We start from the raw sequence: 18,267 nt of genomic DNA, 5'->3' as shown, positions 1-18,267 counted from the left end.
CATGAAACTGTCCCATCTGACGTCTTTGCAGCGGCTTCCTTTCACAGAAGCTGTCCTGGAAGTGGTGCAGTTTAGGGGCGTCCGTCCAACATGTTTGGGTTATGATCCCTGTGTTTCAGCCTCAGTCATGGGTCTCGTGAGTGTTTCTTGGCCTCTTGGTGTCTTCCATCCTGCTTGCCGACTATGCCAGGTGGCAAATACAGGGTCCAGAGTGGAATCTGAAGTCTGTGAGTCAAGCACCAAGGAATCCTATTGGATCCTGTCCAGTTTTCAGACTAGACCGAGATCTGCAATGGTGGATGCTGGATCACAATTGGACCAGCAGCCAACCCCTCTCTCTGCCCCTCCCAGAGATGATGGTGGTGATAACGGATGCTTCAGTGCAGAGTAGGGGGGTCATCTGGGAGAGCTGGAGAAGAGGTTACTCTGATATGAAGCTGGGTTTTTGATGGAGACCATTGTTTGATTTGCAGGCCGTTCACCTGGCACTGAAGATCTTGGCTCCTAGCAACTTATCCACACGGGCATTTTACCACCTTCAACTGTAGCACTGTTTAATTAGGCACTGCAGTGCACGCAGCAAAATGTCTGTCGGCAAAAAGAACAGCGGAACAAAGCCTGCATACAAAAACTCCTGGCTCGGGCAGGGCGAAAAAGCTCAGCCAGCGGTGCCTGACGGATCACAAATGGCAGTATCACTCTGAGGTGGCACAGGGCATCTTCTGGCAGGAGAACCCTGGCTGGATCTTTTTGTCATCGTCCAACGTGCAGTATCAAAACTTGTGTGAGTTGGAGTTCCCAAGAAAGTTGTTTCCTAGAGACTCAGTCCCGATAAAGTGGAGCCTGGTGCTCCTGTATGCTTTTCTGCCACTTTCACCTTGAATTCGGAAGAAGGTCTAGACGAAACATGCTCGAGCCATAAAAGTGACTCCGGGTCGGGCCAGGTGTGTGATCCCTGGAATTAATGGGCAGGAGCGTTTGTCGTTTGATAGGCTAATGCTTTAGGAGGGTCTTCTGTTACAACAGCAGCGGTGCAGGGCTGTACACCAGAACCTGTGCTGTCTACACTTCCATGCGTGGAGATTGAGTGAAGGCAGTTAGCTGGGCATTGGGACAAATTTGTTGCCTCGTGTGGTGGCTGCAACACAGATCTCTTACAAGCCAAACTGCTGATTGTTTTGTTGTCTTTAGCCCATGCAAGGTCTTGCAGTGGGCACTATTAACGGTCATTTGTCGGCCTTTTCAGCCTTAATGCACTTGACGGATCAACTGTCCTTGTTTAAATCACCTTTTGTGATGCTGTTGTTTAAAGGTTTGACACGCCGCACCTCAAACGGTTTGAGATGCCACAGCAGATATTCCTTATGTGCACCCCGTTGAGCTGATGCATAACTGTGTGTTGCATCTTCTGACTCAAAATCTTCATTGCGATCAGTTCAACTGATGTTCGAGTGAGCTCCAGGCCCCGTCAGTGCACCCTCCATACACCATCTATTTTCGGTAGAAACTGGAGCTATGGGCGGCCGCCTTCCTGAAAGTCTGGGGCCCCTTCTCACATTGGCCAGTTTATCCCCTCTCCCAGCGTTTTTTGGCCCACTTAACCCTCAAAACAGCAGAGACTGGACGCCAAAAGAGCTTTAAGCTTTTTCAGTCAATTGCACAAAAAACAAATTGGTTGGACGATCAGCTTTTTTGTGGGGTTCTCAGGGACGAAGAATGGCAAGGTGGTGCAGAGAAGTATCCTGTCGCTGTAGGTAGTCCCTGCTGCGCGCCGGCCACAAAGCAGCCGACTACCTCGGCAGCCAGGTCCAACTGGAAGGGTATTTTGCCCGTGCAGTCCTACAAGACTTTCTGTTCCAAGTCCACTACACAGACCCTCCATCTGGGATGTACTGCTTTGGTACCTATTCTGATTACGCGGAACCTGTGATAAAAGTAACTTCAGAAGAACAAGTTAACTACTTTTGGTAGCACGGTTCGTACCATGTGCAGCTGTAGATAAACACATTCTGCGTACTCTCGGACATTCGCAATTTGTTTTTTTGCAGCTGTTGTTGGTTTTGACACCGAATGGGGAGGAAGCATTGAAAGGGCCTTCAGCTTTGATGTGCACTTGGGTGTCTTGACAATGAGATCCGTCTTCTGACTTAAGGACCATTGCGGGCGGAGGCTCTTGGCTGGAACCTGTCCTTGCTCAGGACTGGATAAGAAAACCGTTGGAGGATTGCCTGGCTGCACTAAGAGTCCAACAAAGAGAGGCTGCACCAAAGTTGGACTGCGACTGCATCGCTTTGGGCTGACCAAGGAAAGGCGGTGCCTGTTGTGTGCTGCTTGTGGATACATTGTTCCCAAACCCCAGCCAGAAGAGACACAAAGGTTCAATTGGCTGACCACCTGTTCCCAGCATGATCACAGCAGCTGAAATAGCCTGCCTAGCGAGTTGGTAGCTGAAATCTCCAGATTCTCTTCTCCCCTCTGCAGCCTAAGGAACCAAGACCCTGATGCTCCAAAGTTGCCCCAGAGTCTACTGGACCTGGGAGAGTTGTCATAGTGCGGGTAGGTCACCCAGAAAGCAAGTTACTTCCGAAAGAAAACAACCCCCGATAGTCCTGTACAGGGCAACTAGTAGCCAAGTGACGACTGGACTTCATACTCAAGAGGACTTCGAGGGACGTCAACCCTTGTGGCCAAGATCATCTTACCACGGCCTTCAACAAAGAAGTGGCCCCAGGAAGATTCCCATCCGCTACACAGCATCTTCAGTATCCTTGAGGATCCTGTATCCCTTGCATCAGGACCACTCCAATAGAAGTCCGTGTCAAGGTACCAATAGTATTTGACTGGAGACTGCTTTTCGTGATGGCTGACCTTGCTGGATCCTCCGACTGGCTCCCTACCGGAGTTGGCAACCTAAAGTAACACCAACACCAAGTAACCACATTGATACTCACCAAGGTCTCTCTTGAAAATGTTTTTAAGTGTCGCATTTATTGAATTTTCCAATGCTTCTTCGCAGTCAAGTGAAAAGGTTTAATTTACTATATCATGAAAAATCTATCTCTGGAACCCTCCATTGGCTTTTTCATTTGTGTGTCTAAAAATTCATAAAAATCTAACTGGTGTCGAATTCCTTGTGTATTGTTCTTTTCTCCAAATGTTTAGTTGCAGTTTAAATGCTTTACACTTGTTCCTTAGTGTAAGCTTGACTGCTCGAGCCACAGCTACCCAGGGTTGAGCTAAAGTTTAACAAACGAAAGCTGACTGGCCTTAAAGGGGTTGGTATTGTATTGCACAGTGAATTCACAAAACCACTCCATATAGTACACCCTATTCCCTCACAGCAGGTTTCCTCCTTGCACCTTCACTTCTTTAAAAAAAATAAAAATAAAAAAAAATAAAAAAAAGTTTAAAACTATGGAAGTAATTGATACACTATCATACTATAAAACTGCAAATGTTATACATGAGCAAACACCAGATGCAGTATAAGTCTGTAAAAGAAAAATGCAGAGTTAACATCAAAGTTTGTGTATATACACACACACCATAAGAAGTCCTACATTAAAGAAGTACTTTTTTCTTCTGTATTTTGTTTCATTAAGTTGCACTTTATAGCTTTTCTATCCTGAGGTACTGCAGTCTTTTCCAGCCTTTATCAGTCTTGAGGCTGCCAGCTCTGTCCTCTGCAGGGAGTTAGAGGAGTTCTGTTCTGTAACAATGAGTACAGTTTGTGTTGTGTGCTGTTAATGACACTGTGCATTGTAAATTAAAACAAAATTCCAATCTGACCCTTATTTCTCACTTTTTTGTATCCTTAACTAGTTATCGAACAGCGAGTCTGTGCAGCAGCAGATGGAGTTCCTGAACCGCCAGCTCTTGGTCCTGGGAGAAGTGAATGAGCTGTACCTGGAACAGTTGCAGAACAAGCGTATGCACACCACACAGGTAGATGCGCACTCCACACTAGTGCATAAAGCGCATGCACACCACACAGGTAGACGCGCACTCCACACTAGTGCATAAAGCGCATGCACACCACACAGGTAGACGCGCACTCCACACTAGTGCATAAAGCGCATGCACACCACACAGGTAGACGCGCACTCCACACTAGTGCATAAAGCGCATGCACACCACACAGGTAGACGCGCACTCCACACTAGTGCATAAAGCGCATGCACACCACACAGGTAGACGCGCACTCCACACTAGTGCATAAAGCGCATGCACACCACACAGGTAGACGCGCACTCCACACTAGTGCATAAAGCGCATGCACACCACACAGGTAGACGCGCACTCCACACTAGTGCATAAAGCGCATGCACACCACACAGGTAGACGCGCACTCCACACTAGTGCACACGCCGCTCTTGTATGTACCGCGAAATGGATATATGCACACAACGCATGGAAGGTCGGCCAATCTGCATGGCCTGGTGAGAGGGAGGGACTGGCACTGCTTATACGGATTTCCAAGTTTGGCAAACATTTTACATGCACCTACATTTCTCTGCCTGCTCCCTGCATGGCCAAAGTAAGGGCAATACTGGACTTTGAGTGCAGTTCTAGAGGGTTTGGTTTACTTAGCACCCTGTTAACTCCAGTGAATGGCAATCACCAAGGTGCCATTTTGTGAGTTGCCGGTTTACTTGGTACTTTGTAGCTGTGCACTTGCTAGAGTTACCCCTGGAAGCACAGGCAGCACCCAGCTAACCCTTCCCACTCCCTCCTGAACTATTGTAGTCATTGGTTCTAGGCACATGGTTTGTTGTTTCCTTGCTGGTCTATGCAAAACCACTGTCTGCTCGATAACACACAATTGCACAATTTAAAGCATCAGCCTCCAATTGCATATAATCTGGTGTTCTGTGGCTAATCTACACCACCCATGATGCCTTTTTTTTCTAGGTCATGCTTAAATCTCACTTCCCTCCTCACTGTCCGGTCCCACATCTTTATTTGTTCCTCTGTAGTACTTTTAAAGGGACAGATGTAAGCACGAAGCCATGAAATGTGGCATTCCTGGTTTGCTTTGTGTGCCTTTGTACTTAACCACTTGCCTCCTGCACTGTTCATCACTGCCACAGCAACCTGTTGTGCATCTGTTAAAATGGAACACCACATAGACTGTGGTGGCCCTTTTCCTGCATAAAACTCTTCTGCGTCTCCAGAACGAAATCTGGAAGTGGACCTTGGTGTGTTGTGCTCTCAACCCCACCTTGGTTCATGTGTTTGAGCCACTTGTCTCCTGTCAGTACCTGCACTTAAATGGGTTGCACCAGCCTGGTGAAGCATATTTGTGCTTGAACATGTAGCTTCATTCACGACTGTTGTGCATTTGTTCATTTTTTTTTTCTTTTTTTTTTTTCCTTCACATAGGAAATGGAAATGCTGAAACTTGCCTTCCAGAACGAGAAGGACCAGGCAGAGTTTTGTCTTGCAAAGCAAAGTCAGAGCCTGGAAAGCGCCCAGAGGGGAATAGCTGAGATGGAGGCCTATGTGGCAAAGAAGGAGCTCTTGCTGCTGGAGCAGAAAAAGTACTTGGAGGATGTTAAGACCATGGCCAGGTTAGAGCACACACGGCTCTCTTAAAGTTGGGCCCATTCCAGTTGGCAGTACATTCTTTTAGCAGATGTCTGAGAAGTTGCACTTGATCCAGTTTTAAGAGGGATTGGGTGTGAGTGGCAGTGCATCTTGAGGGCTTGTGCTTATCTTACATTTTTGTATCGAGCAGGGGTCAGCTGGAGGCTGTAGAGAACAAGTACAAGGCTCAGCGACGGATCACACAGGCACTTGAGGCTGAGATCCTGGGACTTTACAGCCGTCTGGAGAAAGAGGGCCCAAAGCGAAACCCCAGCGAGGACAAAGCAGACGCAGCAGAGGTGGCTGAGGAACGGTGAGGCTGGGGGGAGAGGACTAGGAAGCACACAGACTTTGAGGCAGGGAGCGAAGGCTAGCACATGAGCCTTTTTTCATTGATTTATTGGGGCTGTAGTTAAAGGCTGAAAAAAATAAAATCACTGCTCATTAGGTTGCACCCATCAATTACACAAGCATTGGCATTTCATACGTGTTGTCCATTTCAAAACTAGACTGCCTCTTTTCTGTCTCTGCAGGTGCCTGAGTGCCTTCACCTACAAATCTGGTGGCGTCAATTAAAAACCCATTCTCCACATGCATGCCCCAATCCTGCCCTTTCCAGAAACCGTGCTCCTGGAGCAGGGCTCATGCATCCTAGTGCTCCTGCCATTCTTCACAGATGATAGGCATTTGTTCATAATTTGATGCACCGGTGTTCACCCCTCGAGAGCTCCGATGTATCTGTCTGGGATTTTCTGATAGATAATTCTACCTGCAGATGCCTTGCCTTTTGATTCCCTCACCTCTTGAGTTTTCTCCACGCACCAGACTGGATCCAGGATAGATCCCATACTCTGACAGTTGGCGCAGCGGCTCCAATTCAACCCAGAGATCCTTCCCGGACACGACATAATGGAGTCGTAATCATTGAAAGTGCAATATATTTGCACTGTCTTCCTGAATAATTAATGTTTAAGAAGTTTAAAAAGGGTCATCCTTATCACAAAGTTTCTCTCCGGCCCTTCAATGCCGGTCTATCTGGTTATTGGGGCCCAAACACGGCTGCAGGTTGTGATACGCAAGACCACTCGTACACCAAGGCCATCCAAAATCAGCTGGCAAGTTTTTATTTAGGGCATGGGCCCGCAATAAATACCTACACTGCCAGCACCCCAGGCCCCCTCCAGATCCCACTCCAGCTTCTCTTTGCTAAAGTCTCTGAAGTGGGCCTCTTACAAAGACCAGCCATATTGTACAAAAGACCCCAAGAGATTCTTCTGCTTCTTGACATCGCTTCGACTTGAGGGGGAAATATTTGATATAATGGCATCAGTCTTCGGCTCCAGCGTCCCTTTTCGTCCTTGAAGTCTTAAGTGGCGATGAAGTAGGCTGCTGGCTGAGGCTCCTTTTTCAGATTTCTTAGCTCTGCTGGCATTCTCCTGCTCAGGCCCTGCTCACTTGGTTTATCTTGGAGGTTTATGGAGCTTTCCAGGCCTCTAGCCAGCAGGTCAATCCCTGGAACTAGTCATCCTAGTTTTACCCCTTCTGATACTATTCTGGCAGTACCTCTTCCAGTACCAAAAATCCTGCCAGTTGCTCTGCCATCTGAGCCAGTGCAAAATAAAATCCAAACTCAGTACCTCTGGTGGCAACTTTTTTTTTTTTTTTTCTCCTGTGGAACGAGAAACTTTCTGAAAACAAAGGTCATTGCATTTAGACCTAGGTAACATTGTTTGTGGCACGTGTAGCTGTAGACACACGTTGTGCATAATCCTGCCTTCTAGTATTGGGCTCGGACTCTTCTAAGAAGTCTTCGAGCCACAAGGACTAGTGACTCCAACTGTTACTGGTAACGCGCATGGGCATCGGCTCCATTATAGATTGTTTTTTCTTTTGTCTGTCTTTGGGTTCAGATGTGTTCTCACCAAGCTGCAGGTTGACGCCTCATGGTGTCGCTGGCACCGTTCAGATCATTTAGACTTGATGGTCTAACAAACATTGCGTTTTCACCTTGCAGCGTTGCGCACCCTTGTACAGTTCTACAGCTTAGATTGCTTCACGCCCTGTATGTGGCTTTGGCACTCTTGGGCCTTCTCTGCAGTTAGACCCCTGAGAATGTTACATTGTGATGGAAAGGACTTCATTCCGAAACTGACCTAAGTGATGCGCCAAGTATCCATGGACAGACCTCCATCATGTGGGTAACCAGTCTGTCCCCAGAGCACGACGAGGACCCCTGTAATGCGTTCCTCGTACTCCATAATAATCAAACCTTTTGCTACCAACAAGCTCAATGCTGCACAAAAATAAAAATAAAAAAGTGGACTGATCCTTGTTTAGCCTCCTTCAAAAGCCAAAGAACCCCACTCCTCTCAGGAGTTATCTGAACTTTGAGGAGGCCCTCAACCCACCAGCGGGGAAAGCACCTAAAATTCCATAGGGCCGAGACACGGGCACCAGTCCACTTCCTCTGCCTCGTCTACCTCCGCCTTGCCTGTCCCCTACTCCACCTTCTTGACCTCCGCCTCCTACCCCTTTTATCACAACTATTTCCTGCCCCCCCCCCCCTCATCTCACTCTCCACCGGAGTCATCTCCGAGTTCGGAAGAGGCAGTCCAGGATCTTCTCATGATCCTTATGACATCTTATACCCACACCCTCAAGACAACCAGTGAGCCGATTATGACATCGAGCTACCTGGGATAATGATCCTCACCTGTGTCCTGCAGAGCCTTCCCCGCCTGACACCACTTCCACGAGGTATTCCATAGGGAGTCTGCATACCTTAAGATCAAGATGCATAAGCTACTGGATGATTCCTTGCTACAGACGCTCTTCCACCCACCACTCAATACAGTACCTCACCATGCTTAATGGAATGCTTAGGCCTGCTCCCGACACCTTTAAGGAGTTTAAACTGCCAGTTTTTTCACTCCCCAGGTGAATAAGAAATACAAGGTGAGCCCCTCTGACCCAGTATACATTGGGGCACCACCAGACTCCTTTGTCATCCATGCCGCCCTCAAGCTTGCCAATGCTCGGTACAGGCGATGCACCACCACCCGACAAGGAAAGGAAAAAATGGATGCGGCAGGCAAACTCCTTGTTGCCCAGCCTGCAACACGTTGGCACATCACTAATTCTCTCGGTTTACTGTCCCGGTACGACAATGGGCACTGGGATGAATAGTGGAGCTTCTTCAGCAGCTCCCAGACCCGCACAAAAAAGGGAACAGGATCTGGTGGCAGAGGGCAAGCTAGTCTCCCCTACCTGTATTCTGTGTGCCGTCGATGGTGCCAACACCGAAGCCATCAGGAAAAATTCAAGTGTCCTTCTTCGCCGACCGCTCTGGCTGCATGCTTCTGGTTTCAAGCCGAAGTCCGGCAGCATCTGCTCAACCTGCCTCTCGAAGGGAAGCACTTCCTTGGGCCACAGGTTGACCGGACGCGCAAAGAGTAAAAAACAAAAAAAAGACGCTGATACAGTGAATGACATGGTTGCACTACTAACCCCTTCTACCTGTGGTACCTGTCAGTTCCAGTACCAGGGAACTTCCAAGACGCCTTCTCCTGAGACATCCACTTCTTTCCAGAGATGTGCAGGTGTAGCAGATCTTCACCTGGGGATACCGTAGCGGGGGGGTAAAAGGGCAATAACACCAGGTGCAGAGGTGGAGCCCTTGGGGGGGGGGGGGGGGGGGGGAGTGGGTCTGCCCCTGCAAAGCAGTGACTCACTCCCAATACCACCCCCTCTCCCCACCACCATACCTACTAAAGGAAGACCACAGGGATTTCTGTACCAGTGGGCAGAAATCATGTCAGATCATTGGTTTCTCGACAACATAAGCAACAGTTACAGCTTGAAGCTCACAAGCACACCACCGAACATCCCTCCTACAAACCCACCCTCGCCTCTGGACATCGGCGCTTCCTTCAAGAGGAAGAGGAGGCACTTATTCAGAAAGGGGCCGCAGAACTCGTGCTACTCCAGTAATGCGGCCGGGGAGTGTACTCCCTGTGGTTTCTCATTCCCACGAAAAGGGCTCTTTCAGGCCCATTATTGTACCTCTGGCCTCTCAAGTAATGCGTCTTGTCAGAGAACTTCCACATGATGACACTCCAGGATGCCATCACTCTACTACAGCAAGGTAACTTCATGAGCACCCTCGACCTGAAGAACACCTACTTCCACATCCCCATCTATCATGGACATAATTGGTTCCTCTTCTGTGCGTTCAGTTTCTTGCCATGGACCGCACCCTCCAGGCAGCAGTGGGTGTGGTGGACACTGGAAGGTCAAAATTACAGTTCTAACTCCAGTCCTAGAAGATTTGGGGAAGAGCAACTTCCCCAAATATTCCAGGAAGCTTATTTAGTATTCAAACGCCACTCCAGTCCTTGAATATTTTGGGGAAGTTACACATCTCCCTGGTATTTTTTAGGTTAGATTGAAAAGTAGTCATTTTGAATGGCAGAAAGGGCTCCCCTGAGGGCGCAGCTCAGTGCGAAAAGACTAGAAGCACAAACTCCACTTCTTGGTAAATGGCCAGCATTATCAGTTCAAAGTTCTGCCACTCTGGGTCACCACAGCCCACAAGATTTTCAGTGGGCCTTGCCATGGTAGCTGCTCATCTCAGGAGGAATGGCGTCCGTGTCGTCCCTTAGGCGACAGACTGATCTGTTGTACCCTTGGTGTGCTTGGCTTACACATAGGCCACCATAGACCTCCTCTACGGCCTGTGGTTTACCATCAGTACCACGAAGACCCACCCTCCAGCCCTTTCAAATCCATCCCTTCTTAGGGGTGTACTCAACTCCGCCACCAGGAACGCCTACTGCAGCACTGCGAGCATGTAAGCTCCCACATAGCTGCTGCCTTTTTTTTTTTTTTTTTTTTTTTTGCTAAGTCGACAAGGAACAGTCATGACAGTGGTGTGCTGTCTCTGCATGATGGCTTTTTGTATTGCCAAAGTTCCACCCCATGCCAGGTTACACATGCATCTGTTGCAGGAGTGCCAAGCTGCACAGTGGTCCCAATCCGTGTCACTTTGAGGCTCTAGTGTTGATTTGGGCTTCACTCATTGCTGTCTGCTGTGGTGGAATAGCAACAGCCTGTTGCAAGGCTGGCCCTTTCTTGACCCAGTGGCCCAGGTGACATCACGAAAAACACCTCCCTCACAAGGGAGGTTCACACTTACAGGATTTGACCGTTCTGGGAATGTGGACACCCCATCAGCAGGATCTCCACAGCAACTTCCTGGAGCTGCTGATCATCCAGCAAGTTCTCAAGGAGTTCCTCCGTCGCATACAGCACAAAACAGTCCTCATTCGCAGACGTGCCTGCCATGTTTTACCCACAGAAGCTGGTGGCACTCACTCTCCACATCGGTCTGTGCTAGCCCAGAGCATTTGAAGATGGACACGCCACCACCCTTTTTTTTTTTTTTTTTTTTTTTTTTTGCACAGCAGGTTGCAGCAACAAGTCCACAAGTGAGAACTCCACGCACAAGCCCTACTCTGGTCGTTGTGGGGTTCCTCAGTGTAGAACTTTGCCAGAGTTGAAAACAAAATACCAAAATATAACATCCAGGTACCCACTGTCTTTGGGTAGTGCAATATGGACGATTTGGTCAGTGATATTTGCCTATGCTTCTCTACCTCTCCCCATTTCTTCCATTTGTGGTTTGGAAGCCCCAACAAACATCCCTCACTATCATCCTGGTAGCCCCATTGGGACCAAACAGCCCTGATTCACCACCCTCCTCGACATCTCTCCAGTAATTCACGAAAATCTGCTCAAGAGGCCAGACTTTCTCATGCAGAGCCATGGCTCGCTGAGGCACCTGACCCCAAGCAGCTAACGTTTGCAGTTTGGCTCCCTCAACCTGACTCCAGAGTGTATGACCACCCCCCCCCCCGCCAGAATATCAACACAGTCCTCAGCAGGCTTATGCTCCATCATTTGCACCACTTTACTCGTGCCCTCTACAATTCCTTTCCTTGAGTGTAGCGTTCCTATTTGCAATCATATCCCTTATACTTGAGTGAGCTTCAGCCTCTCACACTGGAAGAATCCTTCTTTCAAATTCACCCTGATAAAGTAGTCTTTAGGATAAATCCAAATTTCTCCCCAAGTGGTCTCTTCTTTCCACCTCAATCATACTGTTGAACTCCTGATGCTCTTTGTCTGTGACAGAAAAAGCTCTTCACACACTAGATCTTAGACAAGCCCTCATGTATTTCACTGACAGAATAAAACCCTTCCGTAAGACACAGCAGGTTTTTTCTTTCTCCTTTGCTAAACCACACAAAGGGTGTGCTCTCTAAGACAAGAATAGCATGTTGGCTAATCAAACGTATCCAGACCTGTTACTCTAAAAGATGTTTGCCTATCCCTCCCAGACCTAACTCTACCCGGAAAAAGGGGGCCTCAGTGGCCTTCTTGGGTAACATTCCAATAGTCGAATCTGCAAAGCAGCTTACCTGGTCTCCACCACACACTTTCACTAAGCATTACTGTGTGGAGCTCTTAGCTCACCAAAAAGCTAAAAGTGGGCTGGGCTGTCCTTCGTGTAGACTCTTTTTCAGTCCTCTGCAATGTCTTCTGGCCCCTCACCTCCTGGGTGAGGATTGCTTTGCAGTCTATACACAGCATGTGTATCTACAGTTGAACATGCCACGAACAGAAAATGTTACCCTGTAAGTGTGTGTTTACGGCATGTAGTGCCCACTCCTACCTGGAAGCCTCTGGATGTCGCCTTCTTTCTTTGCACGGTCATCTTCTGCATCACTTCGCTCCATTTTCATTATTGCCTTCCGGCAGGAAAAATAATCTAACAATGGGCCTGATGCCCATGCACATTACCCTCAAGTTTCCTGCCTCCCCAGAGAGATTTGCGTATTCAGGATATGTTATTTTGGGAAGGTGTTTTTTCTCCATCTCGGACAGTCCTGTCCCTTTTGGATATGCTCGCCTTTTGCATCTTGCTTGTTCCCCACACTCTGGTTTCAGCCAAGCTGAGTATTTCTACTGCCTGCTTGTGGTGCTGAACCATTCTAGAGACCTACCACTGCCGAAACTGGTTCTGGCCGTGCTACACAGAATGTGTCCCAGACACCTTGGCTATTTTGAACAGGGGACACAGCCCAGTACAGAAGACTGGCGTGATTCTAGGCCGGGTTTAATGTTTAGATGTTCTGTGGCTTAATTTGCAACATTGCCTCCACTGTCTGTTGCATTGTACTGGCAAAGGAGATTGCTTTTAAGCACTTTGCTGGTTACATGTAAAGCAAGGAGTGTTCTTGATTTGAGCAGAGTTTGAAACACTGTAGTGGTGACACTTGCTGTGCAGAAACGAAGCACTGGCCTGAGTAACTTTCTAGTCCCAGGTAGTAATAGTGCTGCCAGAGGCCCATAAAATAAATCAATAGTTATTGATGTTGAAACATGGCATTAAAAGCCCTGTTGGACAGTCGCTCCATGGTAGAATCTACAGCGCCTGTTTGATTATGGCCTTTAGAAAGGACATTGCAAGAAAACATCCCCCTTTGTAAGATGGCTTGAAGTGTACTGCTTTTCATTAGTTTTCTTTCATTGAGGAAATTCATGTCTTAGTACAACAAGATTATGCTTCACACTTTTGTGCCTACCTAAAAATATGCATTTTGCTGTGCATAGTGCTTATAATGCGCTTTGCTGTAAGCATGGCGAACAGACCCTGTTTGATGCAAATCCATACTGAACAAGAATAGCTGAGCGGCGTTGGTCCATTTTTGTAGCCTGAATAATCTTTCATGGAAGTGACCACTTTAAGGGCTACTGTCATCCACAAACAAGAGAAAGCTACACTTCGAGTGCAAACTTAGAAAAACTACACACACAGCAGAAGTGTGGATTCGAGTAAATGTGGCTGTTAAGGATTAGTAGGAGACCCTTCACAGACCTGAACTTGCTTGCACAGTCACACTTACTATTTGAGTTTCAGTTGATACTGCATGTGCAGCTTTGCATTAGGGAGTTGTCCTAGTCTGCAAGAGACTTTCCATGCTCTCTGCTATGTGAGGGGAACATTGTACTGTTGCTGTTAATTGTGTTTGTGTAAGGAAGGCATCCACTGTAATTCTTTTGTCTTGTAGTCTACTGATGAGTTAATGGTATGCTTTCATTTCAAACAGACCAGACTCTGCAAGCGAGGATATTTCATCTTCTACAGTGCTACTCCCTTCTCAGAAACCCCAAAGTTTTACCCCTACGGCAAGTGCTCCTTCGACTTCTCCTGCAAAGAATACTTCTCTAGTGAAGAATATCACAAGAGCGAACAGTTCTCCAGTGGTAAAGAATACTTCCCCAACTGCGAACAATTCGACAGTAAAGCGCTTCTCTCCGACTGCCAACAGGGAGGCGAATGGAACCAACGGGGAGGCGCAGTCGCCCAAGCGGCCTAGTTCAGAGAGCAGCAGAGGAAGTAGCAGAAGCAGCAGCTCAAGCAGCAGCAGTGGGGGGGTGTCTCCGGAGAAGCCCCCACACCTGCCGCTAGGCCACCACAGTGACTATATGAATGCTAAAGTGCTGCTGGAACCCAGCTCCCGGGTGCCCTTGACCATCGGCTCGTACCCAAGCTCCAAGAGCTTCTTGGGCATGAGGGCGCGTGAGCTGTTTCGCAACAAGAGTGAGAGTCACTGTGATGGGGAGAGCATGGTTAACCGCAGCCTTGCTGAGGTGCCCAAGTCTGAACTCTGCAGCGCAACCAGGCCACCTCCGAGCCCGGACACCCCTAGTCCGCCAGTCACCACTCGGGAACCCCCAAGCAGGTCGTTTCATATCATGGACTACAATGAGTAGCGGGACCACAGCTAGAACTCCAAGGTCAGTGTTGGTGGGCTTCAGTCCTAACCCATTGGAGCGCTGGGCGGATGCAGATGCTCAGCTCAAAATTCTCTGCTGGTTTTGAGTGCTAGCTTAATCTGTGCATCTAAGGAAAATGCTTCAAGTCAACTGGAATCTTGTGACATTTATCACCAGTTCTCTCCGTGTTTTTCGACCAATTTAACCCGACCATCATGTTGAATCACTCGGTCGAGTTAAGGGAGAGAAGATTGGCACCATCGGGCATATGGGCATGGGTTTGAGCCTACATAACGTCTCAGCTGTCAACCTCCTGACTACCCTGCTGCTCAGGGCATCCTTTTTTGCTCTTTTTGTTGTCCCCCCTCTTACTTGCGTTTCACCCGCACATCCTCCTTCCACGTCCTGTCTTATCTGAATGTGACTGAACACCTTACCTTGCGATCAGCAAGCAGGGGGGGGCGAGGTAATGTCTTCTCCAGAGGTGCGAACTATATCCTTTGTATTTGTTTAATTGATTTGAAGGATGTGGCTTTGACCTAGTGCTTTTTTTTTTTTGTTCCTTGGCACCTGTTCTCCCGCTTGGCGGACACGGTAACAAAGTTGAAAAAAAGGAAAAAGATGGTTCTGCTGAAAGTCTTGTAATTTCTTTATGAACTAGTTCACACATTGCACCAGTTTTACATTTCTGAGCAAGACTGGTGTTCTAAAATGAAGATATTCTTATGAACATCCCCCAGCACTGGTCTTGGTTTCACCACTCATTGACATATACTCAACATTGAACGGAAGCCAATACTTTCTGGACGTGAATGCCCCACTCCCTGTCCTGTGTTTTGCAAGTCAGGTGTCCTAATATCATTCATCACTTGGGAGGTAGATGGGGTTCTCCGTTTAGTAACTTGTGAGGGGGGTAATTGTATGAAGGAGCACATGTAGCTTGCCCTGGAAGAAAATGTGGGGGGGTTAACTACTTCTGCCCTTGGGTGACCTGAAATGTCTGGTGCTGTCAAGCTGCAGTCTTTGCCTTGCTGGGGTAATTTATGGAAAATTAGCCTTGAGGATCGTTAGAGAAGGGTCATTCTGGATCAAAATAAACCCACCCACCAACTCACTTCTCTTATCGTCATAGCCTATCATCAGCACACATACTTGCAGAATTCTGCGTTATTAGGGAAGCTTTGGATATGTAGACACACACATCTTAAGTTCAGATTAAGCTGTGAAAACGTGCACAATCTTAAACCAGTATTCTACCTACTGCAGGGTTTGTTACCCTTTGGCCAAACAAGGACTTATTTTGTCTGTGTATTATTACATTTGCTACCTCTTAAGTTCATGCTTGCCAGGTTGCAAGTAGTACTCTTATCCAGTTGGTAGTGACTGGGCTGGAGCAATGCAGAATGCATAGAGAAGGCTTTTTTTTTTTTTTTTTTTTTCTTTTTCGGTAAGAGGTTTGCAGCAGAAGACCATGGTGGAAATATTGCAGCTTGTCCAGATATTGCTGTTTGGGTGCACTATGTCCGCTGGACCTGGGGGTAAAAGCTTCTTTCATTCCCCAGCTCCCCTTCTAGTAATTGGTGTAGTCAGCCCCCTGGGCTGGTGTCCAGCTCCACTGCATCTTTATCTGTTACAGCTGGTACAGTGAGAGGTTTATCCTTCTGCTATACTGGACATGAGAACTAGTGATGAGGCAGCCTCAACATTCTAGAGGGAGGGATGGGGTGGGAGACGTGACCATGCACCTTGCCGAGAAGACGTCACTAGCATAGAAAATCTCCCTCTGCTACAAGTTTGCATCTTCTCATAAGACCCCTTTCCATCATTGGCTCACGACTGCTGCTGATGTAGGTGGTTTCACCACAGCTCCTTCCCCTAAGCGCCTAACATCTTGTCAAGGACCAGGCTATGAGAACTGAGTTTTTTTTTTTTTTGGGAGAGGGGCGTCTTCTGCTGTAGTGGCAGTAGCCTTTGTCATTAAAATGGCAGCCATTCAGTTGGACTAGGCGGTCTGTTGCAGGTATGAGGCTGCTGTAGTCAGTGACTTGGTAATAGTGCTAATTAATTGGAGGACAAAGGCATCTCCTGCAGGGTCACCCAGCGCGCAGGATGCAGAACTTCTGGTGTCTCCGCAGTTACAGGTAAATGACTAGGATTGTGGAGCGGGGTAACAGACAAATACACAATGTGATGCCAAGAGATTTTTCTTATAAAATAAATGATTTTTGTTCTTCCTCTTTTCATGGGTGAGGCAGTGCGGATCTACATCCTCCCCAATGCCCCCCCCCCGCCACCACCTCTTTCTTGGTCTCCTCACCACTGTTCTCTGACACAGTATTTAAAGCACGCAGGACCATCCACAAAAGCCACCCACCACATACTGACAAAGCCATTCGGTTCCCCCCAAATTAACGGTACAATGGGAAGACTCTGAAGCCAGAATAGTCGGTGTGGTGTCCCGACATGAGTAGTCTTGCGCTGTAGAGGCGGCTGGTTTGTATTCAACTGTGAAGAAATAAATACAATGTATTGTTTTGCAGTGGTTCTGTAGTGCTTCTTTCATGGGGGTCAGGTTGGGATGGTGTTGTGAAACTTCAGATGCTGGTGGGGTCCATGGTGCTGCTGAACCCGTTCATTAGTTCCAGCTGTGTGTCAAGGAAGCCTGCTGCTCAGCTGGTTCACAACTTCTACCTGCAGGCTCCTCTCCTTTTGACTATTCCCCTAGTGCCAGACTGGATCTGGAAACTTTGCAGTAACTCTCCGACACAGGTGGTGTTGGCTTTGTCTCTACACCAGTAACAGTGCAGGTGTGAAGTCATTGGAGTCAGATCATGTCACCACAGTTCTCTGATGTCACTTCCCATTTTTCTACACGGATCCTACTCTGCTGGCTGTGATTTTTCACTTCTTCTTAATAATTTTCTTCAAATTCTCTTCTATGCAGTGCCTTTGGGTTAAGCCTTGCCACTCCTGGGGTCCATCTCTGACCCCACAAGCCCTGCCTGGGACCAAAGCATGACTCCAAGTGAGAAATGTGGCCTCTTGCTTACCAAGGCAATCAAGGAGGGGGCACCAAGCTCTTTATGGGGTGTGCACGTCAAGCTTTGGGTCAGATGCTGTTCTTGTTCCAAGAGTGCTCTTCTCCTTCCTACAAGTTTTCTAAAGAAGCGAGGAGGCAGCACACAAAGAGAAACGAGAATTCCTCAGCTTCACTCCCACTTACGAGGTAGCTCACCTCGATGTGCTCCACCTCCAGCGGAGGTTTCTTTGGAGCCTGGAGCTGGTGGATATCAGGTCACCCGAAGAACCTCCCTGTACAGTGGCACTGCCTCTTTCGGTGTGCATCCTGGCTCCTGCACTAGTCTGATGGCGCTCCTTGCTCTGGTGCTTCTTGTGAGTGATGCAGAATATCCGATGGAGGGTAACAACCCGCCTCTGGTCCTACATGCCATGATGGCATTCTCCAGGAATGCGGCAGTCCCCCTCTGTTGTGCATGTGGGCCCCAGGGTGCCATTTGGGACTCAGTTTTGTATACTTCTGGCAGGTACGCCATTTGTGCTGTTGTACCCCAGATACTTCGAGGCACGTGTCTTATGCTAACTGGAGCCACCGCGGCATGAAGCCACCTATTGGTGACTCCTCCACCAGCGCAGATTCTGGTGCTGTCCAGTTCAGGGCCATCCCTGGTACCCACTCCTCCCCAGGAACAGACACCAAAAAAAAACAAGGCTGTTCTGATGAGATCCAGAGTGGAGGCACAAGGATTGGTAGGGGAGTCCAGGTACAGGGACGAATCCCAGCCTGATCCAAAACCAAATCAATGCCACATTAATGGTCCT

General features: G+C 48.1%; 1 protein-coding gene across 3 annotated transcripts in view; it reads left to right on the top strand.

Moving 5' to 3' along the window:
* The window catches only part of TSC1 (TSC complex subunit 1), a 188,673-nt gene extending 171,704 nt beyond the window's left edge, over positions 1-16,969 (top strand). For all 3 annotated transcript variants that reach the window (XM_069237129.1, XM_069237128.1, XM_069237130.1), the window contains 4 exons: positions 3,823-3,945; positions 5,383-5,570; positions 5,738-5,899; positions 13,758-16,969. In XM_069237129.1, the coding sequence (XP_069093230.1) occupies positions 3,823-3,945; positions 5,383-5,570; positions 5,738-5,899; positions 13,758-14,424 (1,140 nt within the window). In that variant the 3' untranslated portion in view covers positions 14,425-16,969. The remainder of the gene's footprint in view (positions 1-3,822; positions 3,946-5,382; positions 5,571-5,737; positions 5,900-13,757) is intronic.
* Positions 16,970-18,267: the final 1,298 nt, after the last annotated feature.

The sequence above is a fragment of the Pleurodeles waltl genome, chromosome 6 (genome assembly GCF_031143425.1).
Source record: "Pleurodeles waltl isolate 20211129_DDA chromosome 6, aPleWal1.hap1.20221129, whole genome shotgun sequence".
Lineage (NCBI taxonomy): Eukaryota > Metazoa > Chordata > Amphibia > Caudata > Salamandridae > Pleurodeles > Pleurodeles waltl.
Note: the sequence above shows the minus strand (reverse complement) of the source record. Positions and strands in the feature narration are given on the sequence as shown.